Here is a 17,493-nt window from a genome sequence, read left to right as displayed (position 1 = left end):
ACAAATCATGTCACACTCCTGCAAGACATAGCAGACATATGTAGCCTAATACGAGGATGCATGTGGCGACATATATATATATATATATATATATAGTCTTTAGGGAAAATCTAACTGCTCATTTTAAATCAATAGACTTTAACTTTTACCAAAGTAATTTTTTGGTAAGATGCTTGTACTTTTACTCAAGTATCACTTTGTGGTACTTTATACAACACTTCTAAAATTAGAATCATCTTGTCCAAAACTGATGCAGAAAAACTGATCCATGCATTTATCATGTCTAGGCTGGACTACTGTAACTCCTTATCAGGCCTGTTTGTTTTTCTCTGCAGGTGATTTTGTTGTGAAACAACTTAAACTAGAAATCAGTATTAATGTTTCTCCTTGGTGATACCACTGACCCTCTTGTGTCTCCAGCGTCTGTCTGCAGCTGGTTTGTCTACAGGTCTGCAGTATTTCGGTCAAAGTCTTCACGGGGTTCTGGACATCAATGCAGACGGGCTTGTTGATCTTGCGGTAGGAGCACTGGGAGCTGCTGTCATTATTTGGTAAAACCAGTAGACATTGGTCTCAAAATGTTCTGAGTCACCTATGTAATTTAATGAACCTTCCTGTATACAGTATAGCTTGTGTGCCAGTGTTCCCCTTGAGCATTATCTTTTCGAAAGTGGGGAAAGTCTAGTTGTTCACGCTTGGTTTGGGTTTGGACAAGGAGCTCAACAAAGTGCTGAGGTTGAGGTGGCAGCAAACTTACTTTCTACAAGGAACTACCAGGACATGTGGCAAGGAGCCAACAAACTGACACAGACATACAATATCTAGAGACAACAATAAACCCATCTGTCAGACAGACCAACAATGTGTGGGAGGAGCAGAAACAAAAGAAAATCTAAAACACAGAGTCTCACATGAGCAGTCTGCTCTCTGCAGAGCTGTGGAAGCAGCTGTTTGTGGTCAAAGAAAACCTCAACTCTGCTTTCTTTCCAAGAGAAAACATGGAATGAATAATTTGGTGTTACTTGATTTTCTCATGGATCGCACTTGTCCAGGTCTCGGGCTGTGGTGGAGATCCAGACCAGACTGACCTTTGAACCTGAGAGGATCAACATCTTTAACAAGGACTGTCAGCGAGGAGGGAAGGGTGTGACCTGCATGTCTGTGACCGTCTGTTTGAGTCTGCACAGCAGGGTCAAACCCAAGGCGAAGACAAAAACACAAGTGGGTGGGTGACGGAGCACCACATTGACCAACACCTCGTCAGGACACATTTTATATTTTCTCATTTCAGCAACATCTGCCCGCCTCATCTTCTTCCTCCTCCTTCTCCAGGGATTTGGTACAGCCTGAAACTTGATGAGAGGAGGTTCCCGCCCCGAGCCATTCTGGATGAAGCCCACCGACAGCAGCCCAGAAATCTTTTTCTGCAGACTGGGAGTCAGAAATGTCAACGACTTGGTTTTTTCGTCCAGGTCAGAAGAAAATTTAACTAAAGCACTGAGCTGTTTTTTTTTTTTTTTTTCATTGGGTAACACAACTGATTGACTAAAACAGGAAACACCAGATTATGGGCGTCCTGTAGTGGTTGTTGTGGAAACAGGTCTGCAGAGTCAGGATGAGGGGCCGGTGATGGATCCAGACTCAGCAAACACCTTGAGAACTGAGGTGAGGTTTCGTTTGGAAAAGGTTTGTGATCTTAGAATGATAATTTGAGTGACACTTTGACTTGGATATTTTAGAAAAATAAAACAACACATTTTTAGAAACTTTACAATTTAGACAATAAAAAAAAGTTTCTGTTTTGAAACTGCGGCTGAAATATAAGATGTTAAGTTTCTCTGTTTACCTTTCGATTCAGTTCAATTAAAATTCATGTGTTGTTCTAAAATCCACACTGAAGCATCTTTATATAAATAAAAAAAAACATGTTTCCACCCACAGCTTCATTTCTGGAATGGATGTGAACAAGAGCACACCTGTGTTCCTGACCTCATCCTCCACAGTCACACTGACCTGCCGAGCGTTCAGTGAGTTACCAACATCGGCCCACTTCCTGCTCCTTCAAATGGCCCCGCCCAATTTTAGGGCCTAAAACTGCTGTCATGCCTTAGAGGTTCAGTGTTAGATAAAGAAATAACAGTTTCTTTTTTTCATTACTTAAGCAGACATTAGTGGCTTTATTTGCTGCAGACAGAGTGCTCTGGTCTGTTCCACACATCAGTACAGAGGTCTAAAAAGTCCTTATTCATTTGTTGCACCTGCAGGGAGCTGTGCAGCCGCAGGGACCTGGCTGCCGTGTCCCTCTGCAGCCAGCAGGCAGAGGACAGAGAGCGGCTGTTCGTTGTGGAGCCTGGACGAAGGAGGGTGACGGTGTTTGCTCGTCTGGAGAACCAGGGAGAGAACGCCTACAGAGCTGCCATCCACATTTCCACCTCTGCCAACCTGCTCTTCTCCAGCCTCTTAGTAAAGGTACTTAGACGTAATTTAACCTGGTTTAACTCATTTAGTTTTTATTCACACATATACAAAACATCGCATGAGTTCATTCATCACACAATACAGAATATACCAAATAAATCATCACAATAAGTCCATATTCACCTGTAAAACAACAACAGATATACAGTATGTGGAATCAGTGCCAAAGTGCAGATGATCTACAGGTCGGTTGTTTTCCTCCTGAAACGTTCTTACAAACACCATCACTCTTTGTTTTTGTTCTAAAACAACCTTTGCATTTGTTTGTCTTATATATGTGTGTGTCTGTGTACATGTTTTTGTTACCTGGTGGGGACGATTTTTGACAACTCTCCCAGTACACACAGCCTTGTGAGGACCCATCGTTTCTTATGGGGACAAAAATCTGATCCCCATTGTGGGGAGTCCAGGAAACCTTCTTTAAAGGGATCCCCGATTAGTTGTAACATTAGACTTCATATGATAAACATATACTTTAACCATAAAATAAAGATTGTAAAAATACTGCAGGATGTTCAGTTTTTATCATTTTTAAACTAAAAGTTTAAAAATATATTGCACGGACGGGGCCATTTTATTTACACCCAAAGCATTCTGGGTAAATGATGACATCAACTATGTCATCGGCATGAGGCTGCTAGCGAGCTATATCCACCCTGAAGGTTAATCTTGGACAATATCTGATGATCGACTCTTTTAAATGAAACCAGAGAGCGTTGACAGAGAGGAGAAGGTAGAAATGACTCAGCCTGTAACTGAAAATATGGATGGAGGACAACAGTTTAGCTTGTTTGTCGCGCCAGCGCCGAGCTAATTCATATAAGGCAATATAGCGTGAGGGCTAGCGCAAAGGCTAACAAGCTAAGCTGAGGTTCTTCTTCCATGAAGCAGCTCTGTTGTCCTCCATCCATATTTTCAGTTCCAGGCTGAGTCATTTCTACCTTCTCCTCTCTGTCAACGCTCTCTGGTTTCATTTAAAAGAGTCGATCATCAGATATTGTCCAAGATTAACCTTCAGGGTGGATATAGCTCGCTAGCAGCCTCGCACCAATGACCTAGTAGATGTCATCATTTACCCAGAATGCTTTGTGTGTAAATAAAATGGCTCCATCCGTGTTAAAATATATATTTTTAAAATTATAAAAACTAAACAGCCTACAGTATTTTTACAGTCTTTATTTTACAGTTAAAATAAATGTTTATCATATAAAGTTTGATGTTACAACTAATCGTAGATCCTTTTAAACAACACAGACTATTTGAGCAGAAAGGCAGCATCAGTCGATCCCAACTGTCTGATAACAACTCTGCAGCTCCAACATGAGCTCATTTGAGAAGATAATAATTACATTTCTAACAAAGCTGCTCTCATTCACGCTAACCACAGTTTTTATTGTTAAAAAGCAAAACAGGACTTATGGCGGCGTCATGATGTAGATGGTAAAAAGGAAGTTGCTCTGAAGAACCCTAAAACTAGCAATAAAATAAGGTAAAAACTGCAGAATGTAGGGAAATTTTGCTCTTACACTGATTGAAATTACTCATTAAAACATGGTTATATTAGGGAAGAGTACAGAAGAAAAAGGCACAAAAGAAAAAAGTACAAGATCACCAAAGGTGAAGGACCATGAAGAGGAATGCTTAAAGTCATAAAAATAAAAACCGGCATCATACTTAACGGGCTGCGGGGACACGCTAAAGTGGTGGATAAGAGGGAACTGGTTAGGCTTAAAAGCATAAAGGAGCTTATGGAGTGGGCAGTGTCGTTAATTGGAGCAGAAGGTAGTTCACATGGAGGAAATAGTGGGCGATACTGAAGACAAGATGACTTGGATGGAATGAACTGTGGCATTCCTGCTCCTGGAAACTACAAAACTGTCACAAATGGGACGGACTTGCGCATTGTTTGTTTATTCATTCATTTCATTCATAAAAACAACAAAAAGTTAATAACAACTGTAAAAAAGTAAAGTAAAAGTTATTAAAAAAGGCTAAACAGTCTGTCTGACATTGAAAACAAAACTCTTTAGATTGACTTCAACTGTATATTTATCATAAAGTAACTGGATCATTCATCTCCTCTTCCAGGACCAATCAGAGGTCCAGATTGAGTGCTCCACTGAGAACAGGACTGCTCCTCATAGGAGCTGCAGCATCAGTGCTCCATTCATGAAGTCCTTGTCCCAGGTGGGTCTGAGACAAAAAAAAACATCTTCCTTTGAGTTTTACTTGATGAGGAATTTAAAATCTTATTTCTAACATACAAAACTCTGAACAATCGGACATCTTGGATTTTTGATTTGTCTTCAGTGTAAAAACCTGATTAGTTTTGTATTTCATGTGTTTCACTGGCCACATTGATCTTTTGTTAAAGTGCTTAGGATAAAAAAAACATTGAACCTTGTGAACATCTTTTGTTGTTGTTACTTTACTCATTTGAGGCAACGGTTTCCTAGATTATTCTACGTAAACTGTACTGTTTGCATAAATCAGACTAACTTGATATAGCTAAGTTAAGAACAGGTTAATTTGATTGCCATGTCAAAGCTGAAACAACTTCATAAAAATAAGGTCATACAACAAAATCTTAACTTCACTGAACAACTATACCTTAAGTAAACAAAACGTAAAACTAATAGTTGTACTTACATTTTTCAAGGCAATCAGTATACATTCTGTTAAGTAAACTGAACTGTTCATGTGAGTCAGACTAACTTGATAAAACTATAAGAACAGATTAATTTTCTTGCTATGTCTAAGTTAAAACAACTTCAAAAACTAATTTAAATTACTTTAACAAAAAATAAGTTCATACAACAAAGTTCAAACAACACTGAACAAGTATATCTTAAGGTAACAAAACGTAAAACTAATAGCTGTACTTTCTTACATTTTTCAAGGCAATGGGTTTCCTAGATTCTGTTAAGTAAACTGAACTTGTTTGTGTAAGTTGGACTAACTTGATGTAGCTAAGTTAAGGACAGTTTCATTTACTTGTTTTTTCTAAGCTAAACCAACTTAACAACTAAGCTGAATTCAATTCACAAAAATAAGTTCACACAACAAAGTATAAAGGACACTGAACAAGTTTATCTTAAGTAAACAAAACGTAAGACTAATAATTATGTTTACTTACATTTTTCAAGGCAATCGGTTTCTTAGATTTTTTTAAGTAAGCTCAACTTAGACTTGGCTACCACCACACCAAATTTTATCCAAAAATGTTAATGGCACAGTTATTGCACTTTCAAATTACCTCTAGTGGCCATCTTGTATTTTTATTTAGCATTCAGAATTTGTTAAAACTTGTTTTTGGCTACTACTATACCAGTGTTCAGCTTTATAAGTCTTAAAATGGCTGAAAAGTAATCTCAAGATGAGAGAACATTGACTGGATTTGTTTGCTCTGCGATTTGGACTGTCAGAAATGTCTCAGACGTTTTACTTACTTTTTGTCCAGGTAACTTTCCAACTGGAGTTTGAATTCAACTGTTCTGTTTTTCTGGATCATGCAGAAGTTGTCATGGAGGCCACCAGGTGAGAGAATTACAATTATTTATGTCATATTTTATTTTGTTACAGGAAGCTAAATATAAACCTTATTTGATTTTGACCTTTTATTTAAAAAACCTGAAGCACTACCTGTCATGTTTTTCTCTGAGCACCAGAAAATCGGATCCATTTTTCATCAGATAGAGAAAATCTCTGTTCTCCTGACTGCACTTTTGTTTAATCATTTTAAAGATGAATACCTGAACTTACGAAGCTGTGGCAAATCATTTACTTAGGAAGTCCTACTGGGAAAAAACCCTTCCAGAAGAAGTCAGACCTCACCTCGTCATGAGGTGGTTTCTGTCAACACTGATATTTAGAGGAAAACGTCTCATAGTTCCTGCGTCTCGGTGAGAAACGTTTGTCCACCTGGCTGATAAAAACACCAGGGCACACATTAAATAAAGCCTCAGAGAGCTTCACTGGTGGCCGGCCACATATGGATGATTTGGTCTACAGAGTCCTGTCATCAAGCACTGTCAGGCCTGTAACAAAACTGCTAGTCCCTGCTTGTCCCATTACAACATGTCAGGTTTCCAGACTGTCCATGTCAACTTATTGCTGTCGCCATTAATGGTCCATTTGAACATGGAGTGTATGAATGCAGGTTTACCATCATTTTTGTTGAATATTTCAAAGAAGCATGTGTTTCTGATGTTACCACAAACATATACTGACCAGAGGTGATTGCTCTGACTGCAAGGGAAGCTCAGATTCCCCTAAAATGTCAAAAACCAAGTGATCAAATATATATACTGTTGTGTGTAGATGTCATTGACTAAATATGCACTACAATGAGCTCAACTTTTGTTCAGAATCAGCTTCTTATCACYGGTAACGACGCAGCTTTCCTCTCACTCATTCCCACAGCTTCACAGTGCTTTAAACAGAGTTCAATAGCGAAGCAGAGAGTGCAGTGAAGCAAGACGTCATTGGATAAATGCTGGCGTTGTCCTGCCCGTCGGACGCTCAGTGTCTCTGGGGGTCTATGGGGCAGTGGGCTGGCCTCGGCTGGCCCGGACGCTCAGTTTCTGTTCTGCATGATGATTAGATGATCTGTCGGAGGCTGGATCCCTTTGTGATTGACAGCGAAATGAGCGAATCAGCGATCTTTTGGTGTAAACATCCGTGGGAGCATTTTTTAATTGTATAAAGCGACACATTTTATGATGTAGGCCGAAACTGAGCTTCCCCTCCTTCAAAGACCAGCATCTGCCACTGATACTGGCCATTGTCTTCCTATCTGCTCAATTCTAACCTTCCCTGTACCATCTGGGATTTCTCCCAGTCACAAGGATTTCTCAGGTATAATTTCAACTGGGCCAATCAACAAATAGAAGGAGGAGTTGTGAACGATGATGTAGATTTTCTTCGCTGTCTGCCTGTAGTTTAGCAATGGCAGTGGAGGAAGTGAATGAAGCCATTCAGTCGTGTTGACAAGGCTTCCAAATTAAATTAAAATTGTCTCACAAAGCCTGCAGCGCTCATTTACAGCCATCTCATTCAGCTCAGTTCTTTTTTCTTCACAGTAGAGGATGGTTGTTTACAGTGCACGCAATTTCCGATTAGCTTTTTAGCTTAGCTTCCTTCACGGTTAAGCTGGTGCACGCCTACGGCAAGCAATCATTTCTCAATAGCAGAGAGTTCAGACCCTCTGAATGAAGTAAAACCAAGAACAAGGGGCTGGTTTTTACCTCTACCATGCCATAAATCTTTCAGTTTTGCACATGAAGAAAACCCTTGCACTGCACACAACTGATAATTAATCACATTTTGGATCTTCTGTTTCTTCTTGCTGATACGCATCAAGAGTGAATGTGACATTAAGCCCATCAACACAAGTGTTTACCGTCCTCAGGCAAACTGATGTGCTGAAAGCTTTAATAAAATGCTAAAAGACTTTATTCTTCACAAGTCACATGGTGAACCTAGAAGTCTGCAGTTACTCTACAGGCTTCACCTCATGACACAACTGCTGAATCCTCTCAGAGGAAGACTCATGGTGACAAAACTGAACACAATGCCTTCACTTGAGGACAATGAACAGTACGACCATACTAGAAAAAAGTGGTTCTACGCCAATTAAGCCAAACGAGCATGTTACAAGAATGGAGAAAGTAACACAACCAAAGTCACTGCTGGAACTATAGTCAGAGTGAAAAAGTTCTTTCATGTAGGGAAAGAAGAGGCCCAGTGTAGTGATACTTTGTCAGTGCAGAAGCACATGAAGGGTACATGAAGAAGAGAAACTGGACATGGTGTGAGCACTGAGGAGTAATTAGAGGATGAAGAGGTAAAGGACTGGTCATCTGCACGTCTAGTTTTAAATACTGGAACCAAATGATTTACAGGATTTGACAAACAACTAAATTTCTTATAAAATGACCTTAACTTGAAACTCAGACATGAATTTCAGTAGGTGATATGCATTGAATTCCAGACCTTTAATTATAATAAAATATTCTTTGACATCTTTATTTGTGTTTTACTCAGTGAAGGAGAGGAGGGATACCCCGATGACAACATTAACAACATCTTCCTCCCTTTAAGATATCAAACTAACCTCCTCTTCACCAGGTGAGGAAGGCTTTTCTCAACCACTGACAAAGAAAGCGTGCTACAAGTTCTCATACTGAATGCTGTTTTTTTTAATGAACAACTGTTAAACATTGGGATAGAAAAGATTTAGAAAAAGACAAACTTTTTGAATTAAACGATAACAGATTTTAAATCAATATTTATTTTAAACAAAAAAATTAAAGGATGATGATTGCTTCTGCCCTCTAAAATAAGTGTAAGAGTCTGTAATTCAAAGTTTAATTTGATTGATCTTGATAATGATCTTACAGATAGAAGTACATAATTGCCTGCTCTGACCCATCCTTTCCTCACAGAGACCCCAACCCTCCTCGATTTGAAATCAAAGCTGACTCGTCCTCATTATTGGATCAAACAGACACCAGCTTTCCTGTCTTCAACCTCACTTATTATGTAAGTTCAGAACATCAAACAAATTACGGTACTACAAATTTTAAGGAAAATGTGGTTACAAACCCCATGTTTGAACATCAGAGTGTTCATAAGCGCACTTAGCACCAGGATATCCTAGGTCGTAGATGATTGACTTTGTAGTTGTGTTATCTTATCTGCAGTCGTTTATACGGAAGCCCACTCTGTGAAGAGAGGAGCTGAGCAGTCAACTGAGTTGGATTAGATGGTAGGGGAAGATGCCAGGCAGACCCGGTAGACCCAAACATTTAGTGAAGGTTTGCTGGGAACACCTGGCAGAAGAACTCATCAGAAAGATCTTCAGCTCACACCTCCAAGAAAACTTTACCACATCCCAGCCAAGAGCGGGGGACATTGAGTCAGAGTGAGCCATGTTCTGCTCCTCGATTGTTGAGGCAGCTGCCTTGAACTGGGGCTGCAAAGGTGGCACAAGGTGCTTCTTGTGGTGGCCTTCCTTAAACTCGGTGGTGGATACCTTGGATTACGGAGACTGTCAAACAGAAGGAGTGCTATTGGAGTATCGGCAGACCAAGCGGGCCACAGTCCTTGTTGTTGTTGAGGCAAAAGCTCGGATGTGGGAGGAATTTGGTGAGGCCTTGGATAAAGATTCTCGATTAGCTCAGAGGAGATTCTGGCAAACCATCAGTCTGATTTAGTGGCTTCAGAATTAAACTGCTGCTATTTGCAGATAATGTGATGGTGTGAGCTGGGAGGAGAACCAGCATGTTCTCAGTTAGAAAAGGGTGGATTGTTCTCCAGGTTGGGTGTGAGGTTCTGCCTCAAGTGGAGGAGTTCAAGTGTTCTGGGGTTTTGTTCATAGTGAGGGAAGAATGGAGTGTGAGATCGACAGACATATCGGTGCAGTTTCTGCAGTTTTGTGAACTCTGTACCGTTCTGTTGTGGTTCAGAGAGAGCTGAGCTGTGAGGAGAGGCTCTCGATTTACTGGCAGTCTATGTTCTTATGCTCACCTATGATCACAAACTTTGGGTAGTGACTGAAAGAACAAGACTGCAGATACAGGTGGTCCAAATTAGTTTTCTCTGCAGGGTAGCTGGACTCTCCCTAAGAGAAAGGCTGAGAAGTTTAGTTCAGGAGAGACTGCTGCTGCTCCTCCACATCCAGAGGTTCAGCTAGTAAGGATACATCCTGGATTCCTCCCTACAGAGGTGCTTCAAACATGTCAGATTGGGAGGAAACCCTGAGGAAGACCCAGGACACACTTGAGAGGCTGTAGTTATATTTACATCAACATAGGGATTATGCCGATTGACAATTTGAACATATTCGAAAGCTGAGTGATTTTTAAATGTGAACATGTCCAGTATAATTGCAGAAGTGCATTATACCGTTACATAGAGTTATTGCTCCATTTTTTCTTATCTACCCCAGAGGAACAGTTTATTTTTATGTTTTAAACTTTGCTTGTAGATTCAGAACCTGGGCTCATTTTCAGTGGAGAACATCCTATTCAAGACAGATATCTGGGCTGTGACTCAGCAGGGGAACCAGCTGGTGGAAATCACAAACTACAGCATCCAGCAGGTACACTGCATGGATGGATGGATGGATGGATGGATGGATGGATGGATAGTTGGATGGATGGATGGGTGGATGGATGGATGGATGGATGGATGGATGGATGGATGGATGGATGGATGGATGGATGGATGGATGGATGGATGGATGGATGGATGGATGGATGGATGGAGGGACAGATGGACAGACTACCTGATTAACTTGATTAACACAAGGATACCTCCATTCATTTACTCACCTGTCAGGAAGTGGCTGAGTCCTCCTGCCTGCTGCCTGAACTTGAAACACCCAGCTTTAAAAGACAAGAAGACCTGTCTCACCTGCCACAGCTGGTAAGACCATCACATTTATTCTTTTCTTTTCTTTACTGGAGATATGACCTGTTATAGTCTCCATGTGTATGTAGTAAACTCAATACACATCTGTGTCCAGAACTCCAGCAACAGTGAGAACATAGAAGTCAGCTGCAGTTTCAGTCTGTCACCCTCAGGACTGGTAAAGGTCACCATCACAGGAAGACTTCAGCTCCCTGTTCTGCTCACTGTAAGTTACAACAAAATACAGGTTTTTACAAAGTCAGCAAAATAAACTCCTCAGGAAGCTCCATGCTGGTCACAACCATTTACTGACTGCAGGAAGTACTGTTTGGTTGTTCATGTAGGATAAACAAACTTCAAAACCAATTTCTACAACAAATGTCCGTCCATCCATTTTCTTCCACTTATCCTGGGTCGGGTCACGGGGGCAGCAGCCTAAGCAGAGAGACCCAGACTTCCCTCTCCTCAGTCACTTGGGCCAGCTTGTCGGGGGGAATCCCAAGCTGTTCCCAGGCCAGCTGAGAAACATAGTCCCTCCAGCATGTCCTGGGTCTTCCTCTGGGTCTCCTCCCAGTGGGACGTATACCTGGAACACCTCACCAGGGAGGCATCCAGGAGGCATCCTAAGCAGATGCCCGAGCCATCTCAACTGGCTCCTCTCAACGTGGAGGAGCAGCGGCTCTACTCTGAGTCCCTCCTGGATGACTGAGCTTCTCACCCTATCTCTAAGGGAGAGCCCAGACACCCTGCAAAGGAAACTCATTTCAGCCACGTGTATCCACGATCTTGTTCTTTCGGTCACTACCCAAAGCTCGTAACCATAGATGAGGGTAGGAACATAGACCAATCAGTAAACCAAGAGCTTTGCCTTCTTTTGCCAAGAGCACATACAGACACACTTATGTTTGAACATGGTGTTCATTATGGATAATCCATGATGAGCACAGAAGTCCAGTAACAAAACACCGCTTGGGTTCAGATCATGGGGGCCGTTCCTCCCAACCACGCCCCTCCAGGTCTCACTGTCATTACCCACATGAGCGTTGAAGTCCCCCAGCAGAACGAGGGCGTCCCCTTTAGGAGCGCTCTCCAGCACCCCCTCCAAGGACTCCAAAAATGTGGATTATCTGAGCTGCTGTTAGGTGCATAGGCACAAACAACAGTCAGGACCTGTCCTCCCACCCATAGGTGGAGGGAGGCTACCATCTCGTTCACCGGGGTATGAACCCCAACGTACAGGCACCGAGATGGGGAGCAATAAGTATGCCCACTCCAGCTCGGCGCCTCTCAGCATGGGCAACTCCAGAGTGGAAGAGTATCCAACCCCTCTCGAGGAGACTGGTTCCAGAGCCAGAGCAGTGCGTTGAGGTGAGTCCGACTATATCTAGTCGGAACCTTTCAACCTCACACACCAGCTTAGGCTCCTTCCCCACCAGAGAGGTGACATTCCACGTCCCTAGAGCCAGCTTATGTAGCCATGGATCGTACAGCCAGGGTTCTCGCCTTCGACCACTGCTCGTTGCACATTGTACCCGACCCCCATGGCCCCTCCCACAGGTGGTGAGCCCATAGGAACGGGGACCCAAGTCTCCTCTTTGGGCTGTGTGCTCGGCCGGGCTCCATGGGAGAAAGCCCGGCCACCAGACGCTCGCCAACATTCCCCACCTCCACGCCTGGCTCCAGAGTGGGGCCCCGGTGACCCGCGTCCTGGTGAGGGAACACTGAATCCAATGTTGGCACTCATCATTAGGGGTCTTAGGGCTGCACTCTATCTGATCCCTCACCTAGGACCTGTTTGACTTGGGTGACCCTACCAGGGGCATGAAGCCCCTGACAACATAGCTCCCAGGATCATTGGGACACTCAAACCTCTCCACCACGATAAGGTGACAATCCAGGGAGAGGTTCGGCAGCAAATAATTTTCTTATTTAAGATAGACTCAAATTCAGCTTCAAGTTTGAAAGTCCATAAGAAGACCACCGTCTGAAATCTTTGTCTCGTTCTCTATTGCCTGTAATTAAACACCACATTTTTATCTCCTACTTTACAGTCTGTCATTGATGCCTCATTTTTATTTCCTACATTAACATTTATCAATGAAAGCCCTGTCTTTATTTCCTAATTTACCATCTGTCATTAAATACACTGTTGTATTTCCTACTCTGTCATCTTTTGTTTTATGTCAGGGTTTAATATTTTGCTGTTTTGTCTGTCATCCTTATCACGTAGTTTATTATATGTTTTTTATGTCGTCCTCCACTGTCTGTCTTTTAAAATAGGGTGTTTACTTCCTGTTTTACCTCCTTCTGTTTAACATAATTTCTTTATCCCTTGACTATCAAGGCATTGTCATAGCTTGTAAGAGTGGCTAGACCTCAAACTTTAAATTCTGTCCATAAAACAGGAAATAGTTATTATGTTATTATCACACGTTTCATACATGGGTGTTGTTCTGTGTCCTATGTAAAGACAATAAATTCAAAATATGTCAGAAAACAGGATGACGTCATTTCTCGTAAAAAAAATCACAAAAGAGCAGGTCTTTCATCACCAAGCAAACTTTGATCTTATTAATATTCTTGTAACTTGAACAGATTTCATGTGATCTGCATCACAGGTAAGCTTCAAGTCTCTGGAACTGCTGACCTTGGCCTCGGTCCAGCTGGAGACATCTGGTCCCATGTTCCTGCAGGAGGACAGGCTTGTTAGACAGGTAGGACTTTGACTGACTGTGAAAACAAATATATATCTTAAAGAAGGAACAAAATCTGTTTGAACACAGATTACCTGTAACAGACTGATTACAGCCTGATAAATGAGCCACAATAAACAAGTGAACTTTTTCACTTTACCTAAGGAAGGATTTATAACAAGACCGATGGATTAAAGAATATTTAACATCTACCTCTGTTCAACAAACACCTGAAAACAGGCAATACCTTCAGCTATATTTATTTATGTACTTATATCTATATCTATAATTTGATGTCATAAACTAAAACAATAAAGAAGCCTTTTTTCTGCTTCTGTCTTTTATCTTGATCCTATAAAGCAGGGGTGTCAAACTCATTTTCACCGAGGGCCACACGAGCGTTATGGTGGCCCTCGAAGGGCCACTTGTAATGAACTTTGACATTTCATGTTTAACTTTGACTAAACAGAGTTTTAACTCGTCCTCTTTTAAACACTGATAAAAACTAAGTTTACGACTGACTAAATCTGAAATAAATACAGAAATATTATTTAGTTTATTGTTGATGCTGATTTTAAGCAGCTTATTTTCAGACATTAATACTGAGCTATCCAACTAAATTGCTCAGTTACTTAAAGCCAACAGCTCAGGGACAGGAATTTATTAAATTTATTTTTAATTCATTTATTTTTATTAAATTTATTTTGTTGCATTTAATCATAAATTTAAAGTTTACCATTGATTGAAGAAACAAATTTCATGCTAAGTAATAATTTTTTTTGGAGGGGGGGTTACCTAGCAGGCCACACGGGAGTCACCTGCGGGCCACATTTGGCCCGCGGGCCTTGTGTTTGACACGTGCTATAAAGAACAAACTAACACAGAGGCTGACAGGCTTTTTACACAGTTTTTACATTTTACTTCGTCATCGTTTATTAAACAGCCTGATGGGATCTGCTTGGTGTTTTTGTTTACGTCAGGTTAGGTTTAAATCAGCTGATAAAAACAAAATGTGTTTTATGTCTCAGGATGTAAAACCTCAGAACTGTAGGAGCAGAAACAGTAACCTTTTCATGACTGGTCATTCTCAGTTCTAGAAGCTTAGAGGAGACGGGGCTTTCTCTGTTAGTGCCCTGAGTTTTATGGAACACTCTGCATTTGCATGTTCGACACGCCCCGTTACAGTCCGTTTTTAAAAACTTATATTTATTCATTAGCCTTCAACTTGACTAAGACTTGATTTTATTCAACTTTTATTGGAATAGATTTTAATTGTTAAACTGTGTTGTTTTATGTCTTGAATTAGATTTTTTAAGTCATTGTGTTCAGCTTTGTCACTTTATCTTATTTGTCGCTGATGTTCAGCACTTTGTTTCTGCTGTGACTGGTGTTAAAACATTATATAAATAAAGTTAATGATGATTTTCAGACCTTAAACTTAACTTCACTGAGTTTAAAATGACCCAATACTATTATTTTAAATAACTGCAGATAATCCTGGATGTAACGAAGGAGGGAAAGACTTCCATCCCATTCTGGATTATATTGGGCAGTTTTCTGGGAGGCCTGCTGCTCCTATCCTTACTGGTGCTGGGTCTCTGGAAGGTAAACATTTGTTTACAGCATCTGTTCACTACACCTCTTTACAACATCTGTTTATTGTATCAATTTACAACATCTGTTTACAACGTCTAAGTAGATATTTAAAAACAATAAATTGAACTAAGGTGGTACTTTGTTCATGATAAATGCTTTATTTGCAAAGAACGTTCTGATAAAGGACCAGAGGATTCTGCAACAATACTAACACCCTAATATGACACATATTGGTTATAAACTAATTACTAGTTCATTATGTCAGCAGTTGGAGGTAAAGTAACATTTGTAAAATATGACTAAGACAGACTGTGATAATTTAAAAATCTCATAAACCCAAACAAAGTGGAAAACCAACAACAGGTCTCAGTTCCTCCAGAACCATCAGAACTGGTCTCAGGTAAATGTTTGGAGCTGTTTCAGAGGGAAACATGTCACTGCTTTTTTAAAATGTGCCGCTGCCATCAAATTGATTTTTGTTTTCTTCTTCTGTTTTTTAATGGGTTTATGTGATTTGTAAATCTATAAATCTGTCTGTGGTCTCAGCTCGGCTTCTTCAAGAGACAGAGAAGACAGGAAGAGGAGGAGAAGTCTGCAGCCAATGGGAAGGCAGAGCAGCAGAGGTAATATTTTTCTGACCTCAGTGTGGCTCCTCGACACCTGACTCATCTGAAAGAATCACTTTGATCTGACAGCTTTTAGAAAGGATTTACTCACCTGGATTTTTTTTTCCTGTTTTATCACTAAGTATTTTAATGGCGTTTTATCTGGTAGACTAGCAAAAAGTAGAATACAGTTGTTAAATGAAAATGATCCATGGTTTTTAACATCTTTCAGAAAAATAAGAGAAAAGTTTGTTGTGCTTTTGGATTACCCCAGCTAAGTCAGCACTTTGTAGATCTGCTTTTCTCAGGTCTTTTAGAGTTTTTGTGTCTACAAGCTTTTCACATCTGGAGATGAAAACGTTTGCCCTTTCTTTATAGAACAGCTCAAAGTTAGTCAAACTGGATGGAGAAAAGTTTACAATCAAACTTCAAGCAGAGCTTGTCCTGACGTTCTGTCAACAGCAGCGTCCGTCTCATCCTTCCTCCACCGAGGACAGGTTTGTGGAGACTAATAATTGTCCTGTGGACAGATTGTCCCACCTGAGCTGTGGATCCCTGCAGCTCCTCCAGAGTTACCATGAGCTTCTTCTGGACTCCCGCTCTCCCATCTCTGTCAGTTCAGGTGGGCCGTCATGTCTTGGTAGGTCTAGTTGTGTTGTACTCTTTCCAGTTTCAGAAGATGGATTGAACAAAGTGGTGTGAGATATTCAAAATTGTTTTATAACTTAAACTCAAACCCCTGGGTCTGGCAGAACATCTGGATTCAAACTCAGATTGAACAACAAACAGGTGTTACTGATCAGCTGACTTCTGAAGGAGGAGGATTTTAGTTGAAGCTATCAGAATGAAGGGGGTGAATATTAATGCACAAACAACTTTTCAGATTTGACTTTTTTTTTAATCATGAAATCATGGATCCTTTTCTTTCACCTTCACAATTATGAGCTGCTTCTTTCACAAAATCTCAGTAAAACAGAAGTTTGTGTTGTATCATGACAAAATGTGAAAATGTTGGTTTGTCTGTAAATGTACAGTCATTAAATGTACAGTTATATTTAATAAAAACATCTTTATAACTCAGTTAGCTTCAGACCTACTCAGCATGACTATCTCTAAAGTAAAGTTTATTTGTTTTTTAATGATCTGATTCATTGTAATATTGGTTGTTTTAGGTGTAAATCAGTAGTTTGTGTTACCCTCCTCTGGGAGAGAATGCACTATCACAAGAGTCTTATTTTGTTGTTCCCAAATGAGGGAGAAAAATTATGGTGCAATAAACTTGAATGAAACTACAAGCATTGTGTTTTAAACTTTACTTTTTGCATATATTTTACTACTTTAAAGGATGTGAAAATGTCCTGGATTAACCTGTAAATAACAATAAAAATGTGACAAATAACTGTTCTTAAAAAAATGACTAAAGAATATACAGAGGGTAAAATAAGTATTGAACACGTCAACATTTTTCTCAGTAAATATATTACTAGAGGCGCTAATGACATGAAATTTTCACCAGATGTCGGTAACAACCTAAGTGATCCATACATACAAAGAAATCAAACCATAAATGTCCAGAAATGAAGTTATTTGTAATAATGTGGAATGGCACAGGGAAAAAGTATTGAACACATGAAGAAAGGGAGGTGTAAAAAGGCATGGAAAGCCAAGACACTCTCTCAGTTATTTGAAAGCAAGCCTGCCCCTTG

At 40.5% G+C, this 17,493-nt stretch overlaps 1 protein-coding gene across 1 annotated transcript in view; it reads left to right on the top strand.

Moving 5' to 3' along the window:
• Positions 1-17,082, top strand: part of itga11b (integrin, alpha 11b) — a 46,848-nt gene extending 29,766 nt beyond the window's left edge. Inside the window, exons 14-29 of the mRNA XM_014029321.1 lie at positions 421-551; positions 1,053-1,225; positions 1,333-1,472; positions 1,555-1,665; positions 1,942-2,027; positions 2,265-2,469; positions 4,567-4,665; positions 5,939-6,015; positions 8,524-8,607; positions 8,925-9,021; positions 10,469-10,582; positions 10,822-10,908; positions 11,009-11,119; positions 13,512-13,607; positions 15,078-15,191; positions 15,729-17,082. Of these exons, the coding sequence (XP_013884775.1) occupies positions 421-551; positions 1,053-1,225; positions 1,333-1,472; positions 1,555-1,665; positions 1,942-2,027; positions 2,265-2,469; positions 4,567-4,665; positions 5,939-6,015; positions 8,524-8,607; positions 8,925-9,021; positions 10,469-10,582; positions 10,822-10,908; positions 11,009-11,119; positions 13,512-13,607; positions 15,078-15,191; positions 15,729-15,809 (1,806 nt within the window). The 3' untranslated portion in view covers positions 15,810-17,082. The remainder of the gene's footprint in view (positions 1-420; positions 552-1,052; positions 1,226-1,332; positions 1,473-1,554; positions 1,666-1,941; positions 2,028-2,264; positions 2,470-4,566; positions 4,666-5,938; positions 6,016-8,523; positions 8,608-8,924; positions 9,022-10,468; positions 10,583-10,821; positions 10,909-11,008; positions 11,120-13,511; positions 13,608-15,077; positions 15,192-15,728) is intronic.
• Positions 17,083-17,493: the final 411 nt, after the last annotated feature.

Source organism: Austrofundulus limnaeus, unplaced genomic scaffold, assembly GCF_001266775.1.
Source record: "Austrofundulus limnaeus strain Quisiro unplaced genomic scaffold, Austrofundulus_limnaeus-1.0 Scaffold883, whole genome shotgun sequence".
In the NCBI taxonomy this organism is placed as follows: Eukaryota; Metazoa; Chordata; class Actinopteri; order Cyprinodontiformes; family Rivulidae; genus Austrofundulus; species Austrofundulus limnaeus.
The sequence above is the reverse complement of the archived record's forward strand: the minus strand, read 5'-3'. Positions and strand labels throughout refer to the sequence as shown.